Genomic DNA, 26,974 nt, shown 5'->3' on the forward strand with positions numbered 1-26,974 from the left:
GACTTAGGAAGACTTGACTACTTTTATGATACTTTTGTGGTGCTTTTGAAGCTTGAAAGTCTCTGTCTCCATTCCAATCACTGTTATACTGCATGGAGAAAAAACAAACAATTAATTATTCAGCATGTCACATTTTGTGTTTATGAAAGAAAATCTGTTGCACATGTTTAGTTCAACATGAGTGTGAAAAAAAAACAATATCAGATTTTTCATTTTTGGATGAAGTACTCCAGAACGAACCGTTCTTGGCTCCTTTTGGCAGAGGCTACAAACAAAGTTTTTAATGAAATTTAGAAAGTCGTCCCTGCCAAAATGATCCCAATCTCCCTTACTGTATTATGCCAAATTCTGATGCTTTTCTGGCTGATTCAGCATCCAAGAGGAGAGAGAAATCCAAGTGGACAGATTGTGGTGTCTGACAAGAAGAGCTGTTATCACCACAGGAGTCGTCTGAGGGTTAGTGCTTATGTCAGAACACACGCCTGCTGTCTGTGTATAAAAGTAGCAGCATGTTCACTGGCACCTCTCTACACTATGCTATCATTAGCCCTAATTGGCCCAAACCTCATTGGCCTCAATTCTAGCAGTCGCTTACACATTTTTTATATTTTGTTTGAATTAATATTATTAGAACAGAATGCAAATGCAGATTTTATTGCAAATATGTATGCATTTCCTCCAAATATTAATAGAAGAGGGCTTTTGCAAAGTTTAGCCCAAAGAAAAGGGGAACAGTTGCATAGTGTGCACTGAACCAAAAGCACGAGCAGGGCTTTGACACTGTCCTTGTTCTGCTGAGATAGAAGGAGAAAAGAGAAGAAGAGAGGACAGGAAGGAACATTGTGCAGAGGGGAGGTGATTTGAAAGTCCACTATTTTAACAATGTCATTTAAACTACCGTAATATTGAAGCAATCAAGATGCACGTCACCTCAAATAAGAACAACAGAGACTTAATAGGAACTCTGATCTCAGCCGAGCTCTTAAACTAAAGCCCTAATTTAATGAGACTAAATCATGTCAGATATTAGAGGCATATGGTCAGACATTTGGAAGTAAACGGATCCCTTCCCAGAATCCTTTGGGAGGCCAAACATCAGTCTGCTATCAGCTAATATGACACCATAAGCAATAGTACTGTGGAAAATGTCAACGCATCACATAGAAGAAATACTGTTAGTTATTGTATGTATTAACCTACTGGGTTAACGTGATTTCACCACGTAAAATCCTTGTTGATCCTGGAACAACATTCCAATCAATTAATCAGATTGGGATCGTTTTTATTGAGGGAAGTTAATGTCAAGTTTAGGCTTACAACAAGGGTTAGAGGCTTCTACATCATTCTTATCCACCTATCATTTTCTTCTGATTTTAGGGATACATTATGGGTAGGGATTAAAAAAAACAAAAAACAAAAAAAAAAACATATTTTCATTTAAATGAAATTTACATCTTTTACATCTTTTCTATTTTTTTAGCATGTTAACCTTCAGTAAAGAAAAATGCAACATGTTGGTCTGCTAAATGCTTCATCACATAATCAAATTTTTTTGGAATAACATTTTGAAAGATCAAAATTCTGCCCCTGTATGATTTCAATTGTTACATATAGACATAAGTGGACCAGAGACACAGCAGCTGAGTTTTCACAAACTCCATCACATCATACTGTAGTAACATAACAGCACCCTGATTTAAGAGACCTGCACTATATGGTTTTATTATTAGAACATAACCGCAGGGCAGATTCATTCTTGAGGCCTGCCTGAATAGAATTTTAACTGAACAGCGCTTCAGTAGTAAATGTATCTAAATAAAGGCATAATCAAATCATCAGGCAGAGACACGAGCGGTACAGAATGAGGATGAGATCTTACCAGCTGAAGCGATAGTCTCTGATCACATTACTCGATGCTCCATTCCTCCATGTTGTGCTATACACACTGATAACAGCAGACGGTGTCGTTCACAGAGCGTCAGATGGCGGGTCTTTATCGGCTCTTGAGCGCTTGAGCTGTGGCCAGATTATCCTCCTCTCACCGCGCTCAAGAGCATTTAGTGGATACAGGTGAGTAAAGCAACTCGGCATTACCAAAGATGAAATCAAATCCTGAGTTTGTAATAAAATATTATAATCATACTTCAATTATCCTCAATTTCTTAAATATTAACATTAAAAATATCTATATATATAAAAAAAAGATTTTTGGAAAGAAATTAATATTAATATTTTTATTCAGCAAGGATAAATGAAACAAAAAAATGCTATTTTATGAACGTTCTATTCATTAAAGAATAATATCAAGGTTTTCACAAAAATATTAAACGGCACAACTGTTTTCAACATTGATTAATTATTAATAAGAAACGATTCTTGAGTAGCAAATCAGCCGATATTAGATTGATTTCTGAAGGATCATGTGACACTGACGACTGGAGTAATGATGCTGAAAATCTGCCATCACATGAATAAATTACATTTTAATATTATTGTATAAATACAGTGTTTGATTTTTACAGTATTTTTTTTTTCTTTTAAAAACACACACATATGTGTGTGTGTACGTCTTTAGAGATAAATGATATTTGATAGTTTTCATTTATCACATTAACAAAAAACATGTTTTAGAAGTTTTTCCACCAATTAATACGTCATCTAACGTTTACAGATACCAAGCAACGTAGAGTGTTTATTTTATGACGGTTTCGAACGCGGCTTTTCTAATCAGGATTTAGTGTAATTTTTTATAAATATTTTTGGCTCAATTTCCAAATGTTTATACACAAAACCCCAGTCTTATTGACTTATAGCTATAGGTGCTGGATGTTGCTGAAATATCCAAATGAGATGTTTTCATGAATATGAATGAACGAAAAGAAATGCTCTTCAAATACTAATACAGCTGCCTGTACTTACAGACACGGGCAGATGGTGAACAGCGGCGCCCTGAAAAAAAGCGCAATTGTTCTTTCAATGGGTCTCATTGTCTTTTATCCCCGTTGTGAGGCGACAGTGAGGGGTGAAACAAAAGACCTTGAACCCGAAGCACCTGCTCATGGACACGAGATTAAACCCAGGGCTGATTGTATTGGGATCCCAGGGGCGCGTCACGCCTGATCAAATGATGCGGCAAGCTTGAGGCCGTGAACGCGCACCAATAGAGCCAATGCACATGGAAATGAGTCCTAACGACCAATTTGAGATTCCGAGAAGAAAAAAAGCCAGCATGTAAGATTAAGGAACTAGTGTGGGGGGAGGGGGTATTTAAACAGGGCCAGATGGAGAGCCATGAATTAGAGATGAACGATTTTTTTTTTTTGTGGTGAAGATCATGGATTGAGAAAACTCTTTCCTGTATGTGATGATGTGCAATGCTTGCTTGTTGAAAATGTTGAATAGACACATTATCAAGTGTTGAGGCAAATATCTGGCCCACTGCCTGCGCCGAGAGTGACTGCTGGTCTTCTGCCTTCCCATTGGCTGAACTCAGAATTTCTTCTGTACCTTTACAGAGTTTTTAGACAGATTTCCAACAAAATATCTTACTCATGTAATCCTGGTATAAAGCCAGAAACATTGTTAAACCGGTTCAAAACTTTCTGACCAGCATAAATGAGTTTGTTGGAGAGAGGGAAAAAACACACACACACACACACACACATATATATATGGTCCAAATAAATAAAATCTCTGATATTAATAAATATCTAGGCATAACTAGAAAAACTATATTCCATTACATAAAAAAATCTCAAACTCGATGCTATTTCTTGGTTTTCCATGACTGCCGGGAATCAGGGACAAGGGCCGCAAATTAGCTTTATGTTTTATGCTATATGGCCTATGAACACGGCATCGGTTGTCTGTGTGTAACAATGCCTAGTGTATTGTCCCTGTTAAACAAACAAACAAAATAAAACAAGGTACATTTGTTGTTCCCTTCCTTTTTCATAAATATCCGATAGTTGATGGAATATATTTCTATGTGCATTAGCTTTCATTATGTTTGAAAAACAATAAAACATTTTGGTCATAAAACCCCCCAAAACAAAACAAGGTACATGTGTGAAGAGGCCAAGAATGTAATAAAAAATTAAATGTTAACATGAGGTATCAGTTTTATCATGCAGACAAAAATCTAGGTGGATTCGTTTTCAATTTTAGGTACTACATTTCATAATTATTGACAATAAACGCTGGTAGACCTCGCTTAAATGCACATACAGCCATCATGTTTTACAGTTTTTTATTTAGACAACCCAAATAAAAAGGCACATAAAACATTGCGCATGTTTACATAATTATTTCTGACAAACTTACATTAAAAAAAATGTAGGAATGTTTTTCTTTCTGCTACTCAGAAAGCCTAGCCTTCGTATATACAAAATTACCATTGTTAATGTACTAATACAAAAGTTTTATAAAAGGTTATTTTGCTTTTCTTCGCTCACGTCTATCTGTACGCTAAGATCCTCTGAGCTAAACACTTCTGTACAAACATATACATTCAACCGCTTTCACAGGGGCTCCAAAAATCATCCAGTTCATCAACTGAATCAAAACAACATTAGACTCAATTCAAATAACTTCACTTCATTGGATTTCATAATTGGTTTGAATTTGGCAAATAAAAGGCAATTATAATGCATCTACTAAAGAAATGCATAAACGCTCATTCTGACTCTCCCCCACAAACTAAACTATGGAAACATGCTTTTGTTTGTTCTAGTGTGACGGGAGAATCAAACGGCTCACGCGCGCACACACACACACACACACACACACGCACGCACGCACGCACGCACGCACACACGCACACGGATCAGGGATTCATTGTGTCTGATCAGGATGAAGCATCCCCTTCCTGAGACTCAGTGCTGGGGTGGACGGCATCCATTCAGACACATCACATCACAGGCTGTGGCGGGAAAACTACCCACAAAAAATTGCATACAAGTCGAATAATTAGTGTTTTCACTACAGCAGTCTCTTCTCTCTGGCATCTGCTCCATCCACAGGAAGTGGCTGACAAAATGTACCTAAATTTCCATCACATTGGTGGCAGATCCGTGTAGTGAGTGGCAGCTCACTCTTCCTACTTATACTGTTAAATGTGTTCTCATTAACACAAAATTATAAAACTCTTCAGTTCGAACAGATCGGCATGTAACCACCCACCAGTCTAGAAATTTCCAGAAGCAGTCTGTAAACATTCTTCTTTATTTCAGACTGAAGACGTGCTTTTATGGTAAATGGTGCTTCTGGGCTTTAGCTACAGCAATATACTACCAACCTACAGAGTCCAAACCACTGGAAAAAAAAGATTCAATATTAAATCACTGGAAGCAAATAAAATGAGCAGGATGGTGCCGCTGTGAAAATAACAGGTAAAATAACTACAAAACAAAAACAAACCTAAAAAAATATATATATATATTTTATATATATATATATATATATATAAATAAAAGAAAAAAAATCTAAAACAAAATATAACCTAAAACATACAAAAACATTAAACAAAAAGATCAAACTAATGAATCAAAAAACAAACAAAAAGCTAAATAAAACCTAAAACATACAAAATACACCGAAAAAAACAAACAATAAAATCTAAAAACAACAAAAAATAAAACCTAAAATAAAGCTAAATTAAATCAAAATAAACTATATTTACAAACAAACATGAATAATTCCAAATCAGTTTCCTGGAATTATTCATGTTCATTTCCTATGCTCAGGCTATTTCTAGAACAGGGATCTTGCAAAAATCATTTAAAAATACAAAAAACGAGGTTATAAAATACTTTTAGCAACAAAATCAGGCAACAAAAGTTCAAATTAAAGGGTGTCAATGCGTGACTCCAACCTCTAGATGGCCCTGTTTTGAACGAGCTGGTTATCTACAGTTCATAAACCCTGTCCCAAATGGCGTACTTGACTCCTCAGAATCCAAACTTTGGTGAAGTAATGCTCCACAGACTTAGTAGAATGCTTGGAAGTCCGCACCAGTGTGCAAATGGGGCGCTCTGGACCACCTTTCTCACCCATAAAATGACAAAGGGGACACCCTACGGTCTTCATGGACTTCACGGAAACCACAGCAACCACATCAAGTGCGCAATTTTGGACAGGGCCATACTATCATGATATTTATATTTAGATAATACTGCCTCTTTAGACTAGGGATATGCTTTCAGTGCAAGACTCTCTTTCCTTCCTCCAAACGTTTTCTTTTGTATGCAAAAGCTAACGATGGCGACGTAAACAATAAGAAAAGGAAGCTGCCCTCCCCTCAGACAAACTAAAAAGTCGTAAACCGTGACCTGCCGAACACTATTAATAAAGAAAACAAAAATTGTTTTCAACTGTACCTCTTCAAAGTTGCTACACGGACATACGCACTCAAAATAATACAAAAAATATTTTAAAAATCCTCCCTCCCAATGGAAGCTAAAGTCACTTTCTAATGAATTTTCTTAAATACTGATCACGCCTCAACATCATTGAAGAACCCATCGGCACTCTGCTTATAAAAAAAGTGTTCGAAATGCACATCGATTATTGCATTTGTCCTTAAAAACGTCCGTCGGGGTTTGAAGTGCTCAGAGGAGCTTGCGAAATGCCCCGCTACCGAGCTGCTCACCTTGCGCGCAAAATGCAAACGTATCCAAAGGCCGGAGAGAGTTGGATCAACCCGGGCTACTCTTCCACCAGAGTTGCCACAGGATGGGTTTGTTCACGCCACACAGGTGTCAGTCACACAGAGGGCAGGGCAAAAAGGCTGGTCAGGGGCCGGTTCTACCAGGGAGAAGACGGCAGGACTTGGGACAGGAAGGACATGCTGTCCATTGATCTCATGGCGATGTTGAGCGGGCCGCCGATGTTCATGGACATGGGTGTTGTGATGGCCACCGGGTGGGCGATGTTCATGGGCGCTGAGGCTGGGATGTTGACGGAGGCGATGTTCACAGGGCCGGTGATGGTAACCGGGTGCTGCAGGCTGATGGGAGATGTGATATTGACCGTGTTGGTGGAGATGTTCATCTGGGCTGCTATGGTAACGGGGTTGCTGGTGTGGCCACGGTTCATTGCAGTGGTGATGGGGGACGAGACCGAGACCGGTGTGGAGGAGGCAGAGTTGCAGACTTCAGTGTTGTCTGTAGAGCACGGAGAAAGAGACAGGAGAAGCGTTTAATACGTGTGTTCAGGGTTTGTGTGTATTCCACTCCCAAACTCTCTGGGTGTCTAGACTGGTGTGTCAAATGATGTAAAGGAACCTGTAGACATATGTGAGCATTTGTGATCGAACTTCATTTGGTAACAGCGGAGACGGAAGAGAGCAAACTGTTACTGTGTGTGTGTATCTGCTTTTCCACCTTTTTTGTTTTGTTTCATTTTTACCTTTTCGGAGCCCTGAGTGGTTCCACTGCCAGTCTCCTATTTAGAAATAGACAGAGGGTTATGATGGGGAGGCAGCTGCCTGCAGTGATGCATTATGGGACTTTTAGCAATGCAGGGCTGCAGTATTTATGCTTAGTGCGAATTCAGACATGAATATCATTTTATAAAAGGAGATATTTGTTCATTATCATCATAAACAGATTCAAGCCCTTTTATCTAATTCAACAGAAACAATTTAATGTAAATGTTGCAGGTTCAAAACAGGTTAAACTCTATTGACAGCATGAATGGCATGTTGACATTTAGCACAGAAAAACTAAAACTCGTCCATCAGTTTGCAAAAATTCTTCATAGAAAACCGTCAGAATGACCTGCTCCACAGATGTTCATTGTAAGGGCATTACAAACAATGTATTTCTATTAAATATACCATAATATAATAAATATATAATATAATAAATTATATAATATTAAAAAAAAAAATTAACTGTGGCAAAAGACAAAAATATTTGTAAATGTAGGTGTAATAATATAATTACTATAATATAATAAATTATACAATATTATCAATATGTCTTGGAGGCAAAAGACAAAATTATCATTATACCCTTTATATTAATATTACAAAAAATATATTATAAAAATGAATATATATATATATATATATATATAAATTGCAAACAATTTGAGGTGAGAGAAAACTATTAAAATATTATAAATATACTTCTTAATATAATAGAATTACAAAATAATATTCTGTGGTAATCAAAGGCATAGTCACAGATGCTGTCAATAAAATCTGGCAATTTGTTTTGAAACCCGTACAAATAGTTTTGGCTATTAAAATATACAATAAACTTTCTACAAAAAAAACAACAAAAAAACAATCTACAAGAATCAGTCAACAAAAAACAAAACAAAAAAATAGCTAATCACTTTCAAAGCAGACAGAAATGTAAAAAATAAAAAAAAATAAAAAAATAAACTACATGACAGAGATGGATCATGGAATGGGGATCAGTGGGTTAATTCATGAAAAATATCCAAGCAAAGATAATGGCACCTATCACTAAATAGCACAACAGTTCTGAGACCACAAGTATGAATTTGAAGGAACTCCACTCCTTAAATACTCCTTCAAGTAAATGACAGAACACATTTCCTGAGTACTGCTGACTGCTTTACATCCTTGCATTAGATCTAGATTAGACCTTTTCCTGACCCTGTTGTCCTCAGAAAGGATCCGGTTCTGTCAGAGCAGTTTCTGCCTAAAGCAAAGCACTGGCCTCCTCCACTGATATGCTTGACTAATTTAATCTCTGAACATACAAATCAAATGCCATGACCAATGAAATATGATGGAATGCACAACCAGAGTTCAAAAAACTTCACAAAAATAAACGCAATATTACTGGGAAAGGGCTTCTGGCTCGAGAAATCCCAGCAGCCATGTTCAAGTATCATTCCAGTACTCAAAAATAATTGCTTTAAATGCCCCTAATGCCCACTTTACAGAGACTTCACTCACACGATTCTTTGTGCTTCCTAAGAAGACCTTTTTCCACCAACCTGAACCATTCCTCCATCTCAGAAAGAGCTCTGGGCTTAAAAATGGACTCCGCTCTAGCCCCTAAAGTATGTTGTTCTCAAACCAAACTCAAAAGTCAAAGGACGGGGACGGGACCAAGCAAAAACGTTTTCAGAATAACCCGTGATATCATGAAAACACTGAATTAAATATACTGTGGATGTTAAAATATGTTGTGAAAGAAGTGTAGGGCTAAAAAAAAAAAAGACAATGGGGTATCATTTATTGTAGGCATTATTGAAACACGTTGTCATTCTGGCCGGTTCTCAGGTTTTCAGAGATTTCTTAAAAAACAACTCTGAGCAGGATAAAGTCACCTCTCATAAACTAGTGCACTTGAGTATGTGTAAGAGAGTTTGGGAGCTGAAGGGACATCAAAGAGCTTGGAGAAGAGAAGAAAGGATGGAACAGAGTATTAGTGGAAGGATGTTGGTGCTAGAGCTACATGAGTCCCCCAGAGAAGCTGGGAACGTCGTCGTACAGACTACAGGCTGATTGGGGCAACCAATCATGTTGCACTTACCTTTGTTACAGGCATTGTTAAAGTTGGTCTGGCCGTGTGTTTTTAAGTGGCTGGTGATGTAGGCAGCGCTCAGCATCTTTCCGCACACGTTGCACGTGACTTTACCCTCGTGCCGAATCATATGCGACCGAAGTCTGTCTTTGGTGGCAAAGGCTGATGTACAGGCCTATTATGGACACAAGACATGAAGATCTACATCATTTACAGCCAAAATATTTCTTTGAATCACTTATTACTAATCAACATTTACGTGTGACGTTTTTACTTCAAGAAGTCCTCGTTATTAACCCTTTATGGAGTTTAAACCTACCATGTTTGGGTACCAGCACCTAGAGGCGCTTTGTTAGATGCGCAACTGCATAAATGGGATGAATGGGTTCTGGTTCTTACCGTTACTTGGCATTTGAAAGGTCTCTCTGAGGAATGAACATGCTTTACGTGGCAGCTGAGATGGTCAGGCCTGAGAGGAGAGGGAAAAATTAAAAACATGGCAAAGAAGAAAACAGCATAGTGTCTGTAACAAAGCCACTTGATTTCTGGTATCAACTGTGTCTACGTGAACTTCAGAAAAAAAAAAGTTTTGCCTTTAGGTGCTGTACTTTGCCTCAGAGACAGTTTTGACGAGTTTGTCTCCAAGTTGCAGATTCATCAGATGCCGTGACCTAGAAAACCTAATGCAGATGTGGCTTACAGTAAACACTGGGCTACACTAGCACTACTCACTGTTCACAGTTAATAGAACGCAAACTGATGTTGCTTTCACACTAGAGATTTTGGTTTGAATTCAAGTTTGATTGCCTATGACGGGGATGACCAAACTCGGTCCTGGGGGGCCACTGTCCTGCAGAGTTTAGCTCCAGGAGCTGGATTGGACACCTTTGGCCTATAATATTCGGTTTATTGATTAATGTAAAAGCATCTTCCAAAATCGAGGTGCACAGCAATGAATCTCGAGTCCATACAGAGTCCATACAGAATTCGGTTCATGTGAACTGCAATGCAACTTGCGATTGTTGTGAATGCAATCTGAATATTAACATATTTTGTGGGGATACACTACAGCTCCAAAGTTTGGGGTCAATAAGATTTTTTTTTATTCAGCAAGAAGGATTTAGCATTTTTATTCAGCATTAAAGGATAATGGAACCCTACAACACTTTTTGTGATTATAATTTTTTATTTGAAATAATAATAACAAATTAACAAGCTAGAATAACAGCAAAAATACTGAAATAAAAAAACAAATAAACAACAACCTAGAAGATGTTGACATATGTACAGGCTCCACATCAACGAAAACAATGATAGCACTCATGTTTATTATACCGGGAAAAGATATTTTTTCGTTTTTCTGAGCCATTTCGGTATTCCAGTTTAAAAAGCAAAGTTGAACCAACGTCATGAAAAGTGAGGTATATGCGACGCGTTAATTTGGAGTGGTGATTGAATGGCGTGGCTGGAGACTACGTGTCTACATCATCCGTTTCTGAGCTTTCCTCCGCATTATTTCTATTCTAAGAATTAACTCTTAATTCAATCATTGTTCTGTATTATGCATGAGGTCGTATTACAGCGGAGAATACGAATAGCGTTCAGCTTTGCATTTGGATGCGTTGTAAGTGTGTTTCCTCAGAACAGTAACACAAAAGTGTTGTTTGCATTCTCCCCACGATGCTCAGAGATACTGCAAGAAACACAGCAATGAGTTTAACAACACTTGCAGCGTGGATCAGTTTCAAATCCGGATTGGAGCAAGCGTTTCAAGTTATGAACATATTTGATATACTCTAGTCTAGTGCTCCGAACTTGAACTAGTACAGTGTATGCGCACAGCCGCACACATTTCATCATGCCGTCTTCAAATGTAATATATGTTTAAATAAGAACACTCTTACACAGAGACACAGAGGTGTTTATTTCTATATATTTCTAAGAATAATTTATCACAACATATTTGGTTTGTGGGACGTCACGTGGGACTAAATCAGCATATTAGAACAATTTCTGTAGGATCATGTGACTCTTAAAGGGATAGTTCACTTTGAAATTAATTTTTGATATGTTTTAGCTTACCTCAAGGGCATCCAAGATGTAGGTGTCTGTGTCCGCAGTATTTTCAATTTTGATATTTTTAGGTCAAACCGTTCTTGTCTGTCAGTCATATAATGCAGGTCTATGGGGTCCACCTCAAAGAGCATACACAGAGAAGTCCAAATTAAACATGATTTAATGACTCGTAAATGTAAGTACTCATTGATGGCCTAAGACACGAAACGAGCGGTTTGTGTGAGAAAACGAACAGTATTTATATCGTTTTTACCTCTTGTAAACACAGCCAGGTCCAAGTGATCTGACGGCGCCGGCGGTTCGGTCTTTTCCGGAAAGCGCCGGAAGTGAAACCTCGCGCGTGTGCGTCACTCATTGTTTACACAGAGCAGAGATTGTAGGTAAGACGGCTAATTAAAAGGGTACTAATTTGCGCTTATTCGGGATGTTTAAACCGTCGTAAAAGAAAACAATTCCAAAAAAATTAAAAATAAAACAATTGTATGAGTGACGTACACGCGCGAGAGATCACTTCCGGTGCTTTCCGGAAAAGACCGAACCGCCAGCGCCGTCAGATCACTTGGACCTGGCTGTGTTTACAAGAGGTAAAAACAATATAAATACGGTTCGTTTTCTCACACAAACCGCTCGTTTCGTGTCTTAGGCCATCAATGTGTACTTACATTTACGAGTCATTAAATCATGTTTAATTTGGACTTCTCTGTGTATGCTCTTTGAGGTGGACCCCATAGGACTGCATTATATGACTGACAGACAAGAACGGTTTGACCTAAAAATATCAAAATTGAAAATACTGCGGATACAAAGACACCTACATCTTGGATGCCCTTGAGGTAAGCTAAAACATATAAAAAATTAATTTCAAAGTGAACTATCCCTTTAAGACTGGAGTAATGATGCTGAAAATTTAGCTTTGACATCACATTTTAAAGGGGTCATATAATGGTACATGCACTTTTACAAGTTGATTGTACTGAAATGTGTGTTGGCAGTGCCTGTACACAACCATCATATAATGATAAAAATCCATCCAGTGTTTTTGTTTTAATCTCCTTATATGTTTTCCCCTGCCTCAAATTGAGCCGTTCGTTTTTGTGACGTCAATAAAACGGAAGCCCCTCCCACGATTGTTGATTGACAGCAGTGATTCAACAGACCCGCCCTCGCTCGTCCTGTCAATCATAGTCCGCGTGGATCGGCGCGGTCATTGTTGATATGCTGGAGCACTGTCTATGAGCAGAATGGCGTCTAAGCGATTGTGGTGTTCTGTTCTTGGGTGCAATAACGAACACAGCAGTCATTTTAATGTTCCTAAATCCGAACCGCTGAAGACGCAGTGGCTGAGTTTGTTTTCGAAGGGAATATTCCCCACGAGCAACGTCAATGCTCTCATGTTTGCCGAATCATTTCTCACCAGACTGCTTTATAAACGAGGATCAGTGTAAAGCTGGTTTTGCTGAGAAGCTGCACCTGAATAAAGGATCGGAACCTATTCGTGTTCCTGCTGAACCTTCAGAAGAACTAAAGTGAGTGTAACGTTTTATTAATCTTTATATTAATATTTATATTAATCTTTGCAAATCGCTAGCTGCACGCTTCACGATGAATGCGTCGGTTTACACTCAGGGTACAATACAGCATGTTTTCTATGTACAACGTTCTCAATATAATTCATAATCCCACGTTTATAATGAACAACGCGTTATGGTTATTGTGTTATTGTGTTACAAACGGTGTAGCACAGAACAGAGGGGCGGAGTGAGCGAAGCTCATTATCATTTAAAGTCATATGCACTGAAACGGCGTGCTGAAAACAGAGCTGTTTTTGACCAGGTAAAATAAGTGTTTTCTTACAATACTAATGAGAATTTTTAATTAAAGTATATTACAAACTTTTAATTTAGACCCTAAAGAATCATATTAGCTTGTACAAAAATGGCATTATATGACCCCTTTAAAACAAATGGAGTTTTGCTGAGCATAAGATTAAAAAACAAATCCTATCAACCCCAAACTTTTGAACGATAGAGTTTCTCCAATAATTTGGATACAACAATTCAAAAGTAACATAAAATCTAAGTAAAACAAACACTTCTAACCAGGGTTATTATAGTAACAAAGTTAAAACTATTAAAAAAAAAATGTGTTCTTGAAATAAAATGAAATTACCTGAAATAAAATAAAATATTGAGAAAAAAACCCCTGAAACTTATTTCAGCTAGCTGCCAAGGAAAAATTTCACATTTTCATTTAGTTTAACATGATGTCCTAAAATAACTAAAACAAAAATGAAAACTATAGATTGAAAAAACTAAACAAAAAGAAAAACTTTAAAATGAAATGGAACATATACAAATAAAATCTAATTCAACTAAAAACTATAATAATATCTCGATGACAGTAAAATGACTTCTAATGTTTAGATTGAAAGTTTTGCTACCTCAGTCACAACTTACAATTATATTACACAATTATAACGAATTTTTTATTTTTTTGCAATCGCACTTTAGGAACAAAATCAGCAGACTAAAATGGAGGAGAACAACTGAATTCGGGATTACAAAACACACTAAAAATGAACGTGACAACCTGCCAGAGGAGACTGGGACATTTTGTTTCAGGTGGTTTTCTCAGGAACAGCCAGAGCTCTTTTCATCTCTGTGCTTTGACTTGTGTCAGTGCGTGATTAATAATCCGAGGATTAATTTCAGGGATAGTGAGGCCTCTCTGATGCTTTTCTGGATATTCAGAGACATTATAGACGAGACTCCTAAAGCAGCCGTGTGTCTGTGGCCCCTGAGTGACTCAAAGGAAACCCCAGCACTGATCCTCTAAGACAGAACAAACAGGAGGGAATAACAGAGGAATAAGAGCACCCCCTCCTCCTTCTGTTCACGCAGACCCTCGGCATGCTGGGCCCTACAAAGGAAGCCAGTCAGATCCATTCACAACAACTATAAATCAGCCAGCGGCAGCCAATAGGAACGAGATGAAATTAACATCATCAGAACAGCAGATGGTGGATTCAGCTCGAGCCTTGAACACATATTTCAACAGACAGTATTAAATGCACTGACATCATCAGAATCCACAAACAGCATCATTTTATGCGGTATGGAAATGAGTTATTATTACTACTTTTAATATTTGCTATTAATGTATACATTTAAGCATTGTTGAAAGTGAAAATATGGTGTTATTTGTAGAGATTGGAATCAAGAAATGGTTCTTATTTAAAATCAACCTTAAATCATATTTATAAAAAAAAAAAAAAAAAAAAAAAAAAAACGATTTTCATGTTGTTCGGTTTCAATATAGATTATACTGAACTACTAAATCTACCATGTAAAATTATGCAAAAAAATTCTAAGAAAGTTATAGTCACCACTGACCAGTAGGGCAATACGCAATCAAATGAGCGGGTTCTTTTCAATCAATCGGTCAAAAAGACTCAAAAATTTGTCTCAAACCAAACCAGTTTATAGTTTAAATCTGCATTTTAAAATGTACTTTATTCCTGTGATTTATTCCTGAATTCTAATATGCTGATTTAATGAAAACAGTTGTGCTGTCTAATACCTTGCTGAAAACCGCGATGCATTTAAGAATTATTTGATGATTAGAAAGAGCAAAAGAACAACATTTATTTGAATTAGAAATATATTGTAACATTATAAATGTCTTTACAGTCACTTTTGATTAGTTTAATGCATCCTAGCTGAATAAAAGTTCATTTATTTCAAAAAATAAAAAAAATCTTACTCTTTTGATTATCAATAAGGGAGGGGCTTCCTCAAAATAATCATTAAAGAACCAGAATTGTTCAGTTGAATCTGAACCAGAATCATTCAATTCATTATAATTCTGAACCACTAACTTCTAAATCAAACACACTGATTATTAAATCTAATCCAATTAAATGCAAAAGCCCCACATACCTTGAGAAGCCCTTTCCGCACACAGAACAGACGTAGGGTTTATGGACGCCTCCGTCGTGTGAGCGCACATGGTACGTCATGCGATCTTTCCTCTTAAAGCGCTGCTGGCATATAGGACACTCGAATGGTTTTTCGTCCGAGTGCGACAGCTTGTGACGGTTCAGATGGTAAACGTCCCGGAAGGCTTTCCCGCACATTTCACAGCCGTGGTTCTTTTTTACGGGCTTGGGTGGCTTTTTGGGAGCACTGTGCTGGGTCACGTTGGACATGGACGTCGAGGACATGATGGTGGAAGCGGAGGACGTGGAAGTGGTCGGCGTGGAGAGGATGCCAGCGACGGTTGAGATGTAGGAAGGGTCACCCGTGGTCTCGCGGGCCATGGTGGAGATGAGCGAGACCATGGTGGGCGCCGCCTGCGCCGTCTTCTTGGGTCTGGACACCATTTTGATGCCGGTGTGGCAGGACTCATGACGGCGAAGGTGGTAGCTGTCACGAAAGGCCTTGTTGCAGTAGCCGCAGATGAATGGCGTTTTGCTCTTGTGCTCTTTCTTGACCACGACCATCGGACCGCCCCCTCCAGCGTTCCCACCCCCTCCTCCCCCTGTCCCGCTGGCTACATTGTCCTTGAGGAGCTCGGCTGCGCTGACAGGGGGCTTGTGGTCCAGCGGAATGGGCATCACAGGCTTCTGGTCCTGTGGCTCAGAGTTCAGCAGTGGCAGCAGGCTGTTTGGGGCCACCTGGTGCTGGTGGTGAAGGGCTTCATTAGCCTGCTGTAAAGAGAAAACAGGACCGGGGCAGGGAGGTTAAAGACTGTGATGTACTGACAACATTTTTTAATTACAGCATTGGCCAAAATTATGGCAGATAACAATTGGGATGACATTATAAATACAAATAAATGCAATTAAAAATAATAGTATAAAATACTAAATAAAAATAATAATAATATAACATCATAATAGTAAAAAATACAATAAAATGCAATATGATAATGAGATAAAATAATAACAATTATATAAAATATAAATGTCAGCATAATAAAATAATAAATTAAATATTAAATAAATAAATAAATCTCAGCTGTCTTGTGTGCCGAATCCCGACCTAAAAAAAATAATACATAATAAACTTGTTGTCGGTTTAAAAAAAATTAAAAAAAAATTAAAAAAAAACTTTCATCCAGTGACAGTCTAAAACTGTTTTACTGGTTTACAACTGGTTTAAGTATTCCCAATATACATAAAGAATTGTACATGCTATAAGCAAGGTCAGCCAGCAAACATGGCATAATCTTTAAATTAGAAAAAAATCTATTTACTATAAGTAATAATATATATAATAATATAATAGGATACATATGCACGCACACACAAGCACATATTCGCGATACAGATACACAGATGTGAAAGCGGTCTCTGATACACCGGTCTTCACATTTATTTTTCCTCAGATAAAAAAAGAATTCTTGAGAGTATTTTACTCTGGGGCTCCAGTACGTTTGAACAGAGATGAAAAACTCTGATCTCAAGGATACATTACAGATGATATAGCCTGAGCCCATCCTGCACAGAGTTGCTGTGTGTGTGTGTGTGTTCTTCTGTGTTCCCATCAGCAGCCTGTGGGGTGACTAACAATGAGCAGAAGTTCAGGAATGAACACACACGCTCACGTTACATACATACAAACACACACTGGACACGACAGCTGGCAGGAGGATGAGGCACTCCATTGAGAAATATCTCATTAAATCAAATGAGTCAAGTTTCTCCTCTTCAAACACAGAAATTCATGCTGGGCTAATGACTGGATTCAGAATGATTCACAGTGTTATCAAAAGTGTCATCCTGGCCCCAAACTAATGACACAGATTACGCTGCAGTCGTGATCGAGCACATGCTGGCATGAACCCTGGTACAGGACAGAGCCTGTGTGCTCTGCTCTCTCTTATTAACTGAACTCAAAAACAACGCCGGGCCGCTGAGGAATCTAAATCTGTCCGGCGTAAACCGATCTGCCGAGATGCTCCCGGTTCTTCATGTGACTGCTAAATTAACCGTAACGCAAGAGAGATGATTCAGCGGGTCAGGAACAAACAAACTAAACCTGTGAATGAGATGACAAGGACTTCACAGAAAAAAGAAAACAAGAGAGATTCAGCACTTAGACAACTCTGATTAGTGGACAGGAATATGAAACATTTATTCAGAAATTAATAAGCAACACACCTGCTGATATTAGATAAACAGATCTCTATGCATTTCAAATGACACCAAGCTTCATGTACCATGGCAAACTGCTTTTATGCCTTTTAATAAATAAAAAAAACGATTCTACTACTGCAGCAAATGTAGCACTGTAATCAAGAAATGATGCTATTGTTCAAAGGTATGGGGTCATGATTGAGATTTTTTCTTAAATCAATACTTTCATAAATAAATTATAAAAGAAATAAAGGTTACAAAGGATTTCTATTTCAAATAAATGCAGTTATGAACAAAATCAGCACGTGACACTAAAGACTGGAATAATGGCTGATTGCCATCACAGGAATAAATAAAAATTTTAAATACATTAAAATTTAAACTGTTTTAAAAGTGCTAAGAGGAATAAATATTTTACAATATTAATGTTTTACTCTATTTTTGATCAAAGTAAAAGGCAGCCTTGGTGAGCATAAAATATTTTAAACATTTAATTTAATTTAAAATTTAACCCCAAACAGTAATGTTTATTATATAGAAATTAGGGCTGTCACTTTTGTGGGAAAATCCTGTTTGATTTTGGAGACATAAGTGTTCATTAGCCATGTTTCCATCCACTTGTCAATCGAATTATCTGAAGTTCGGTAAAAAAAACTCATGCAAATAAAGCTGGTGAAAGTGTTTCTCCATCAAACGGCTTTAAAGCGGATAAAAACCTGTGCGTAATGACGTCACATGCTGTTTTGCGATCAAATTGGTATATCGAATTGATTTGAGACATGTTAAGGTGTTTCCATTCATTTTCTCACCGAATTGCACAACATTCAAGCCGACATTTGCGAACAAAGTTTTACTAGGCAAAATGGATCGCACCATAATAACGTTTCCATCCGCGTTTATCGCATAAGCCGTATACCGATCAAGATAAAATCCGATGAGACCGATCGTATTTCATTTGAGTCGATATTCATGAAATTCAATCGAATTTTAATGTTTCCATAAGGCATTTTTCATTCGATATCACTTAATGCGGATAAAAACGTGTGGATGGAAACATAGCTATTGAATCGATTGTAAAATCGATTTTCCATGTCTAAAGACGTTTCCATTATCATCACCAAATATAGGCAAATTCACGGACACCTAACAGGCATTAGGACGAACGTAAAGAGGGCGCTTGAGACGAACACGTCAGCAATATTTCTGATGATTTATTGGCGTGAAGTTTCGTTCACAATGACAAACAGGAGCGCAACATTCAGGGATTGAGATTAACACCCTCCGACCCACCAAATGCGGGTAAAAATGAACTTTGGCGGGAAACGCCGTCAAATCACGAGCCAATCTGGCGTGTTTCTACGTTTACTCACTTTGCTGGGGAAGTTCGTGTGACTTTCGAACGTAAAGCGGCAGCCCTAATAGAAATGGAAAGCAAGGAATGCAATCCAGAGTAGTTAAACATGATGCAATTCTATGACGTGCGATACTGACGTACTACATACTTAAAAAGCACGTACTGTCCTATTATAAGGAAATTATTTACTTTCACAGAGTGTGAATTGGGATGCAGCCAACATGAACAACACACAGGGAAACCAAGCTCGCAGGCCTGGAAACAGAGGTGGATGTTTGTTTGTTTACTGAGGCTTCTGGGAGGCTGGACGCACTCCTTCAGTTCTCCCTTACTTACACACAGCAGCATGAGGGATTTGTTTACAAGGCCAGGGGCAAAAGCTTACAGACACTCGCTGCTAACCTACATCACAACCACCTGCCCCAGCAGACACTGATCTTCTCTGAGCCACAGCGTCAGCACAAACGAGAGGAAAACGAATATACAGCAATCACAAACACATACATTGAATCTATGAACAGCCCAAACGAACTGATTCGCTAAAATGAATCAGACTTCTCAATGCTCCCACAGCCTGAGGCCCTTAAAAGACCCAATAAAGTGTGGCAAACACACTGTTCACCCACTATTGATGTTCAATGGAGCATCTAAAACAGGCACAGCCCCCAAAAACTGAGAAACAGCCCCAAACCAGCTCTGTTTAAAAAAAAAAAAAAAAAAAAAAACTCACTCGCTGCACACAACTAATGAGCCAAAATCATATGTAGATTTTAAACCAGAACAAAGTCAGCAAAAGGTCAAAGGTGGCATTATTAGGGCTCGGCCCCTGAGGGCACGTCTTCGCCTGTCATGATAAAACAACAAGGCCTGTCAATTCTCAGAGGCCAAGGAAACACACACACATAGCCTGAGGGCATCAGGAAGGAGAATTGGTTGATTAGTCGTCCTACAAGCTAATTGATTAGTGAGGCAGACTAATTAATTTACAAAAAATATTTTTAACATCATAAAGACAGTTTCAGCATGCTGACAGTGGGAAAAAAGTAGAGAGTAGGGCTGCACGATATATCGAAATTATAAAAATATCACAAAGGTATCACTTGCGAATTGCGATGACTGCATGATTTTAATACTCCAAAAGATTACAAAAAAAGTCCAACGCTGCATCCTAAACTGAATACTTCCCTACTATATAGGCTAGTAAGCGAAAAAGAGTACGCCAACAGAGTTGTATCTCCGAATACATAGTGTTCGAAAAACAGTAGGCGAAAAGTTCCCGGATGATACTACTTCCGGCGAGAATCTGAAGTGCACGTTCGATTGACACTTTACTATTCCATGAGGCCACAGGAGAGGATTTATGAAAGGAGGTGAAGGGACGCAAATTACGCTGGTAGGTCACATGATAATGATAACATGCCGGATCTAGTACGTCCGGATTACATACTACACACATTCATACTATACATAACATACTTTTTTAACGGTCGCGAAGTAGGTTCAAATTCAAATGTAGCACGTGATTTTGGACGGAGCTCAAGTTTTAGGCCGTTGCAGACAGCAGACTGGACACATGACTGTTACATACGTGTGACATGCTTAATGTTATTAAACTCCATAAACTAAGTACTCAAGCACACAGGAAGCCGACTCTCTGGTAGAGCGTGATCCCGAATTCAGTTTTCTTCCGTAGCTTATATAGCCAAATACACACAAAATTATGTCAAAATGCCATTCTTGGTGAGCAGTCGTATAAACACAGTCAGTTATGTCTGAAGTGGACCAAACAGTTGAGAAAGAGACCGCGTGTGCAACAATATATTGGATCCGTCCAGCTCTTAAAGTGACAGCAGCCTAATAAACCTGAGCCGTCTGTGTGCTTAATGTTAATCAAACAACAAAAGATAAAGAGAAAATCACTCACTGCTCCTGACTGAATAACTTTTGTAGCTCTAATAAGAATCAGTATATAATTAATTCATGGAGTGAAGACTAAGCAGTGTTTTATTTTTACATTTGATTATTCTAATTTCTGTTGTTAAATAAACCTAATGTAGGCCTACCTGAAACCCTAAACCCGCTGGTTTACACTGACATTAAAACTACACATACTTTTTATGTAATGCTGCAGTAAAAAACTGCAGTTCACTTTCAGAAGTTGTAGAGACGCTTTCTTCTCACAAAAAGAATGTGAAACATGTATGTTGGTTTGGTTGTAATTATGATATCATTTTTCAAATATATTTAAATATAATTTAAATTGTTCAGCCCTAGAGACTGATTGCGTTGGTCAGAAGAGAGAAAGATGTCAAAATTGCCATAACTCCCCCAGCTGTTGTGTTAGAGATACTCACACAGCAGTGTGTGTGTTTTTTTTGTAATTTAATGGCAAGGTTATATAATACAAAGTATAGTGTTATAAATGTGGCCTACATAACATTTTATAAAACTGAAAAAACAACTAGGGCTAGTTTTATAATGTTAAAAACTGTGGAAATGCATTATCACAGTCAGTGAAAATATTAAAATATTTAATTTTGCATATGCTTAATCAAGAGCAAGAGATGCTGTTGGTCTCTGCAGACACAGTGAAAAGAGGACACTGCAATTAAGATGCGTGCTTTTCTGCAATCACGAAGAGGGCAGGGTTAAATACCTGACCTCTCGCATTCAGCGTCATCCATCCATCTCGCAAGACTGACCGCGACGCAGGCGGACGCAGGACAAGAAAAACGAATGCTTCTTTCTGCTCCTTATTTCATCTGCTCTATTGTGATAGACACAAATCGGAGCGGGGATGCCCTCACGGATCCGCAGGGGGTCTTTGTGCGGGAGTCTTCTCCGGTTTGGTTCCTCTATTCATGAGGAGAACTGCATATCTCCACACACACTTCCTATAGCATCCCAGACCAGTCATCGTTTTACTGGGTACGTCTGGGGATGCGAGTCTAGACTAGGCCACTCTGTGTGTGTGTGTGTGTGTGCTTCACGAGCATGTGACGCAGAATGACTGTAGCCCTGCTGCGTCTTCACGCCACTCTGACAATTTTGATACAAATCGGCTCTGAAGGCTGAGGTCAGTGTAACGTAAATAACAGAGAAAACGAGTTCAGCGAGAGAATAAGGAGTTTTGAAAAGCCAGCGGCCGCACAATGGAGATCCGCAACGGGCCAGAGCTGGATGCTAAAACACATGGTAATTCATTTTCGAGTAAAGCTTTCTAAAATTTGAATTTGAAAAGAAACAGCAAAGAAGAAAGAGTGATTAAACGGGCAAAAAAAAAGTACAAAGGGAACAGGGTGCTTGTGGGAAGGCAAACAGCTCATAACACCACACAACCCAGCTGTTTACAACTATTAGACCCTAAAGGACAAATCCCACAGCATAATCTCCCTGCAGTTCACACATTTTCACAGAAACGTGAAGGTTGCGTTTTACTGGGACTAGGGATGGGCGGTATGACCACAAACTTACATCATGCTATGAGTAATTGTATATCACGCTAACTGTATACATTAAAAAAAGGACATGTTGTTTTGTCTTTATAAACGTATTTATATAAATATATTCATAGTTTACATTTAATGATGTAATATACATTATGGGGTTACATATTTTAAATAACTGATGTATAGAGTATTTTACATATATTCATAAAAAATGATTGTGTATTGTGTATGTATTTATGTATATGTATTGAAATAACATACACGCACATATATATACATGCATAGTATACAGCCCTATATATATATATATATATATAGGGCTGTATACTATGCATGTATGCATATATATATATATATATATATATATATATATAGAATTGTAGTCAATAGACCATTAAAATAAAGGCTATAAATTGAAATTTTATTGAAAAGGAATTAAATGTATATAAATAAATATTTTTTTCTTCAATAATCTAGACTTAAATACTTTAAATAAACAAGTGTTTACATCAATACATTGAAAAAATAATATATATTATCATATTTCATAACATTTTAATGCATATATATATATATATATATAATATACACATTTTTTTTCTTTTCTTTTTTTTAAATAAACTTCACAAACAAAAGATGAATGATAAATTTGGCATCAGTGCAAATGCAGTTCCACATCATCTTTCATCATGTTCAACAATTAAAAACAGAAGACTGCAATACTGTAAATATAAGCCATATTTAAAGTCACTAAAACAGCTGATTATTTGATGTTGGATTTTAAAACCACACCTTTGGATAAATTCTTGTATGAACAATATAACAGACTGGTGTGTTGACACATTTAAACCATTTGATGATATAAAGCATCATACTACCACCCAGCCAATAACTGTGACGCTGCAAGAAACTCATCCTGCCATTTGAGAGAGTGTCCCAGCAAACATTTCCACTCCGGTGAGTCGACAGAGGCACTGACTCCAAAAACATTCTCGGATGAGCAACACTCACATCCCAGCCGGTCGGACGTCAGCACATTCATTCATCATGAAAAGTTCATCTTCCGTACAAGTAAGAATGAAAGTCTAAAGCTATTCTGAAAACCGAAGGCAAGGTGCTGATGGGCCCCGGGGATGACGGAGCAGTTCTGTGCTGTGTCTGATCAACAAATGAAGGACGTTTTAGGAGTCCGTCACTCATGAGTCACAAACCTTACATCAGCTAGGTGATAAATGGATTACAGGAATTCTTCTTTCTCTAGGCTACACTCAGTTATTATGGGTCAAAATGACAGACTACCTGTCGAACAAACGATTAGTTGTCAACTAGTTTATCAAGAGTCACGTTAAAAACAGGTCAACTTCTAAAAAGAGCATTTTGAGACACCTGAATGATTTGCTCAGTCACTAAACACCTACTGAAGTGATTCACCCTCAAACTGAAGTTTACTATCAGAACAGCTTCTGCAATCGCACCAAGTCCATGACTAAAACCCAAAGTCTTCACATTCATTCACTATGATGCTCTACCAAACACACAATCAGAGTGAAACAGTTGCCACAGGTTTCAGCCCGATCTATTCATTCATGAGACCTCTTTTCATTGAGGAGAGAAATAGACATTACAGAAAGAAACTGGCTTTGTGTGGTGGCATGTGTCACATTAGAAGGATCGAACTTGTCTAATCTCACTTTCCAAGTAATGACTGTGAAATGACTCAGTCAGTCGTGCAGAACTTCAAGGGCAAAGCAGAACCCCAAACATCCATTGCTTTTGGAAATATTATATCAGGTTTATTAAAGCAAACGTTATAGCAAAAATGTTCACCAGGATCTTTTCAGAAGAGTCATATATTAAAGTATGTTTCACTTTCACACTTACAAACACAATTACATAGGCAATAAAAAAAATTATAAAGACCTGCAGAACTAAACTTATCCACCAGGCAGCCCACATATGGCTCAACATGTGCTGAACACAAAGCATGTAATCAAAAACACAACTCTTTCACTGACATGTTGCCCCACAGTAATTTATAGTAGAAGAACATACACTGACATCAAAAACTCATGATATGATTTTCCACAATATCACACACAGAGGAACCAGGTGCAACAGCCAATGCACATTGTAAAAGGATTAACGAAAAGCAGAAAGTTAAACTTAAGCCTGGAGGATACAAGTGACTAAGAGAGCAATCCAACTGAACACCTCATAGTGAGTTTACATGTGAACTAGTCCTCAGCATCTGAGTCACCAGAGCAGCTCATTATACTCGGATGTATTGCTATCCCAAAGCTGATATATAGATAGACACGTTTATACACATTGTCCAAATGAAATTTATAAAAATCTTTTTTATTTAAAAATTAATGACATATTGACTATAGACATTTCCATAACTTTTTCAGATATTCATTTCTGTAACTTTTCCAGAAAATGAGAGAGAGAGAGAGAGAGAGAGAGAGAGAGAGAGAGAGAGAGAGAGTTAATGGAGAGGTGGATGGAGGTAGAGACAGAGGGACGAACAGAGATAGTGACAGATATAGGAGCAAACAGAGTGAAAGATCAAGGAAGGAATAGAGAGATGGATGAACTGATAGAGAGACAGGGGGAAATATCCACAGAGGGAAAGATAGATAGAGGACAGAGACAGAATAACAAGAGAAATAGAGCGGGATAGATGGAGTAAAGACATATAGGGGGACAGAAGGAAAGATCACCAGAAAGAGAGAGAGATAGAGTAACAAACTGATTGATAGAAGGCTACATCTAAAGAGATAAGAGGAGGAAACAGGGATATAGTGTTAGATCTACAGAGATAGATGTGTAAACACTGAGATTGAGTGTTACTACTAAATCTATAGAGGGAGCGCAGCTGGGCGCCCGGGACTCATCTACTATTGTTTTGCTCCAACTGCTCTGTTTCAAATATCTCTGTTCATAAAGCAGACTGAAGCAGGCAAGCCGGCAGCATGAGTGAGCGGCGCGCGGACTGCGTGTGAGTGTGAATGTGCGTGTGTGCTTAAGAGAAAGAGTTCTCACCTGGAATAAGAAAGAGCTCCAGCTCTGCTCCATCATCGCGTCTCACTCACAGAAACAAAGCGCTCAACATGGCAGAGCGAGACTTCCGCCACCCCGCGGACCGTACCACTCGCGGGACGGGGGAATACATCGGCAGTCTGAATTGTTTAAGTAATAAAATACCATTCAGTTCTACATTATGGTAATATATAAAAATATGTATACATACGTTTCTGTACAAGGCACTATGTCTATGCTCTCGGGGGCGAATGTCATGAAGTTCTGAATTTAGTGGTTTTCAGAACACCCCTGTTTTTCATCTCCATCTCGATAAACTCTCGGGACGCTCCAAAAAACAGGATTGAAGAAGTTGATGAATAGCGCGGAACTGTCGCGAGACTCGTCATAACTCACTGCGCGAGACTGACTGCAAGATTTATCTGCATTTATACGATTGAACATGCTCCATCTGCATCTGTACATTTAATATATATATTTTTTTTACCTTTAATCCAGCGTTATGCATCTTAATGGATTAATCTAAGAGACTTGACTCTTTTGAAACTTTTCAGTATTTGTTCATAGATTCGGTCAGTGTCCCTAGCTGTGTTCGAAATCACCTCCTATATCACTCATTCACTATTATTCCCTACATGAGTGCACAAATATAGTCCACTTGAGTGAATGAAAACGTGTGAGCAGTTTCAGACACCGAGTGCACCGGAATGGCTGCCGCTTTTGCATTGTTTGTGCTTGCTGTTTGAAACTTAAAAAAAATTATTTGAAACTTAGAAAACTGGCAGCTCCAGAAGATTTTTTTTTCTTGAACTCTGTTATGGAAACTAGCATGTCCCTTGATTAAACAATTGAATAATCAATTAAAAAGAAATTTATAACTGTATGATATTAAGCTTTACACAACATTGGACAAGCGGTTTGGAAAATGGATGGATCTGGATGATTCAGCTGCGATTTCTTTCTTCAGTCGAAAAGAAATTAAGGTTTTTGATGAAAACATTCCAGGATTTTTCTCCATATAATGCACTTTACTGGGCACCAAACGGTTCAAGGTCCAAATGACAGTTTCAGTGCAAACTGCAAACTGTTCAAATGGTTTTAAATGACACCAGACGATGAATAAAGGTCTTATCAAGCGAAACGATCGGTCATTTAAAAAAACAAAAACAAATTTTAAGTTTTATAAGCTCACATGCTCGCCTTGCTCTGTTCTGTGTAACTCTCCTGTTCGAACTCGTTCATCAAAATGAACAAATCTTTTTCCGAGTCAATTCGTTCATTTCGGTCGTTAAATGAATCAAATGACTCGAAAAAAGATTTGTTCATTTTGATGAACGAGTTCGAACAGGAGAGTCACGAACGTGCATCACAGAACAGAGCAAGGCGGGCATTTGAGCTTATAAAA

The 26,974-nt window shown here is 38.0% G+C and overlaps 1 protein-coding gene across 2 annotated transcripts; it reads right to left on the reverse strand.

Annotated features, from left to right (window-relative positions):
- Window positions 1-6,029: 6,029 nt before the first annotated feature.
- vezf1a (vascular endothelial zinc finger 1a) lies at window positions 6,030-25,662 on the reverse strand. 2 transcript variants are annotated; one of them, XM_056271310.1, is made up of 6 exons: window positions 25,573-25,662; window positions 15,524-16,293; window positions 9,909-9,978; window positions 9,519-9,684; window positions 7,408-7,443; window positions 6,030-7,163 (listed from the first exon to the last, which is right to left on the reverse strand). In XM_056271310.1, exons 1-6 carry the CDS (start codon window positions 25,606-25,608, stop codon window positions 6,805-6,807), a joined length of 1,437 nt encoding a protein of 478 aa, XP_056127285.1. In that variant the 5' UTR covers window positions 25,609-25,662; the 3' UTR covers window positions 6,030-6,804. The 2 variants fall into 2 exon arrangements, with proteins under 2 accessions (XP_056127285.1, XP_056127286.1); XM_056271311.1 differs by lacking the exon at window positions 7,408-7,443 and having other exon boundaries at window positions 6,032-7,163.
- Between the last annotated feature and the right edge of the window lie 1,312 nt (window positions 25,663-26,974).

Source organism: Rhinichthys klamathensis, unplaced genomic scaffold, assembly GCF_029890125.1.
Source record: "Rhinichthys klamathensis goyatoka isolate OS25496 unplaced genomic scaffold, OSU_Roscu_1.1 h1tg000314l_1, whole genome shotgun sequence".
In the NCBI taxonomy this organism is placed as follows: domain Eukaryota; kingdom Metazoa; phylum Chordata; class Actinopteri; order Cypriniformes; family Leuciscidae; genus Rhinichthys; species Rhinichthys klamathensis.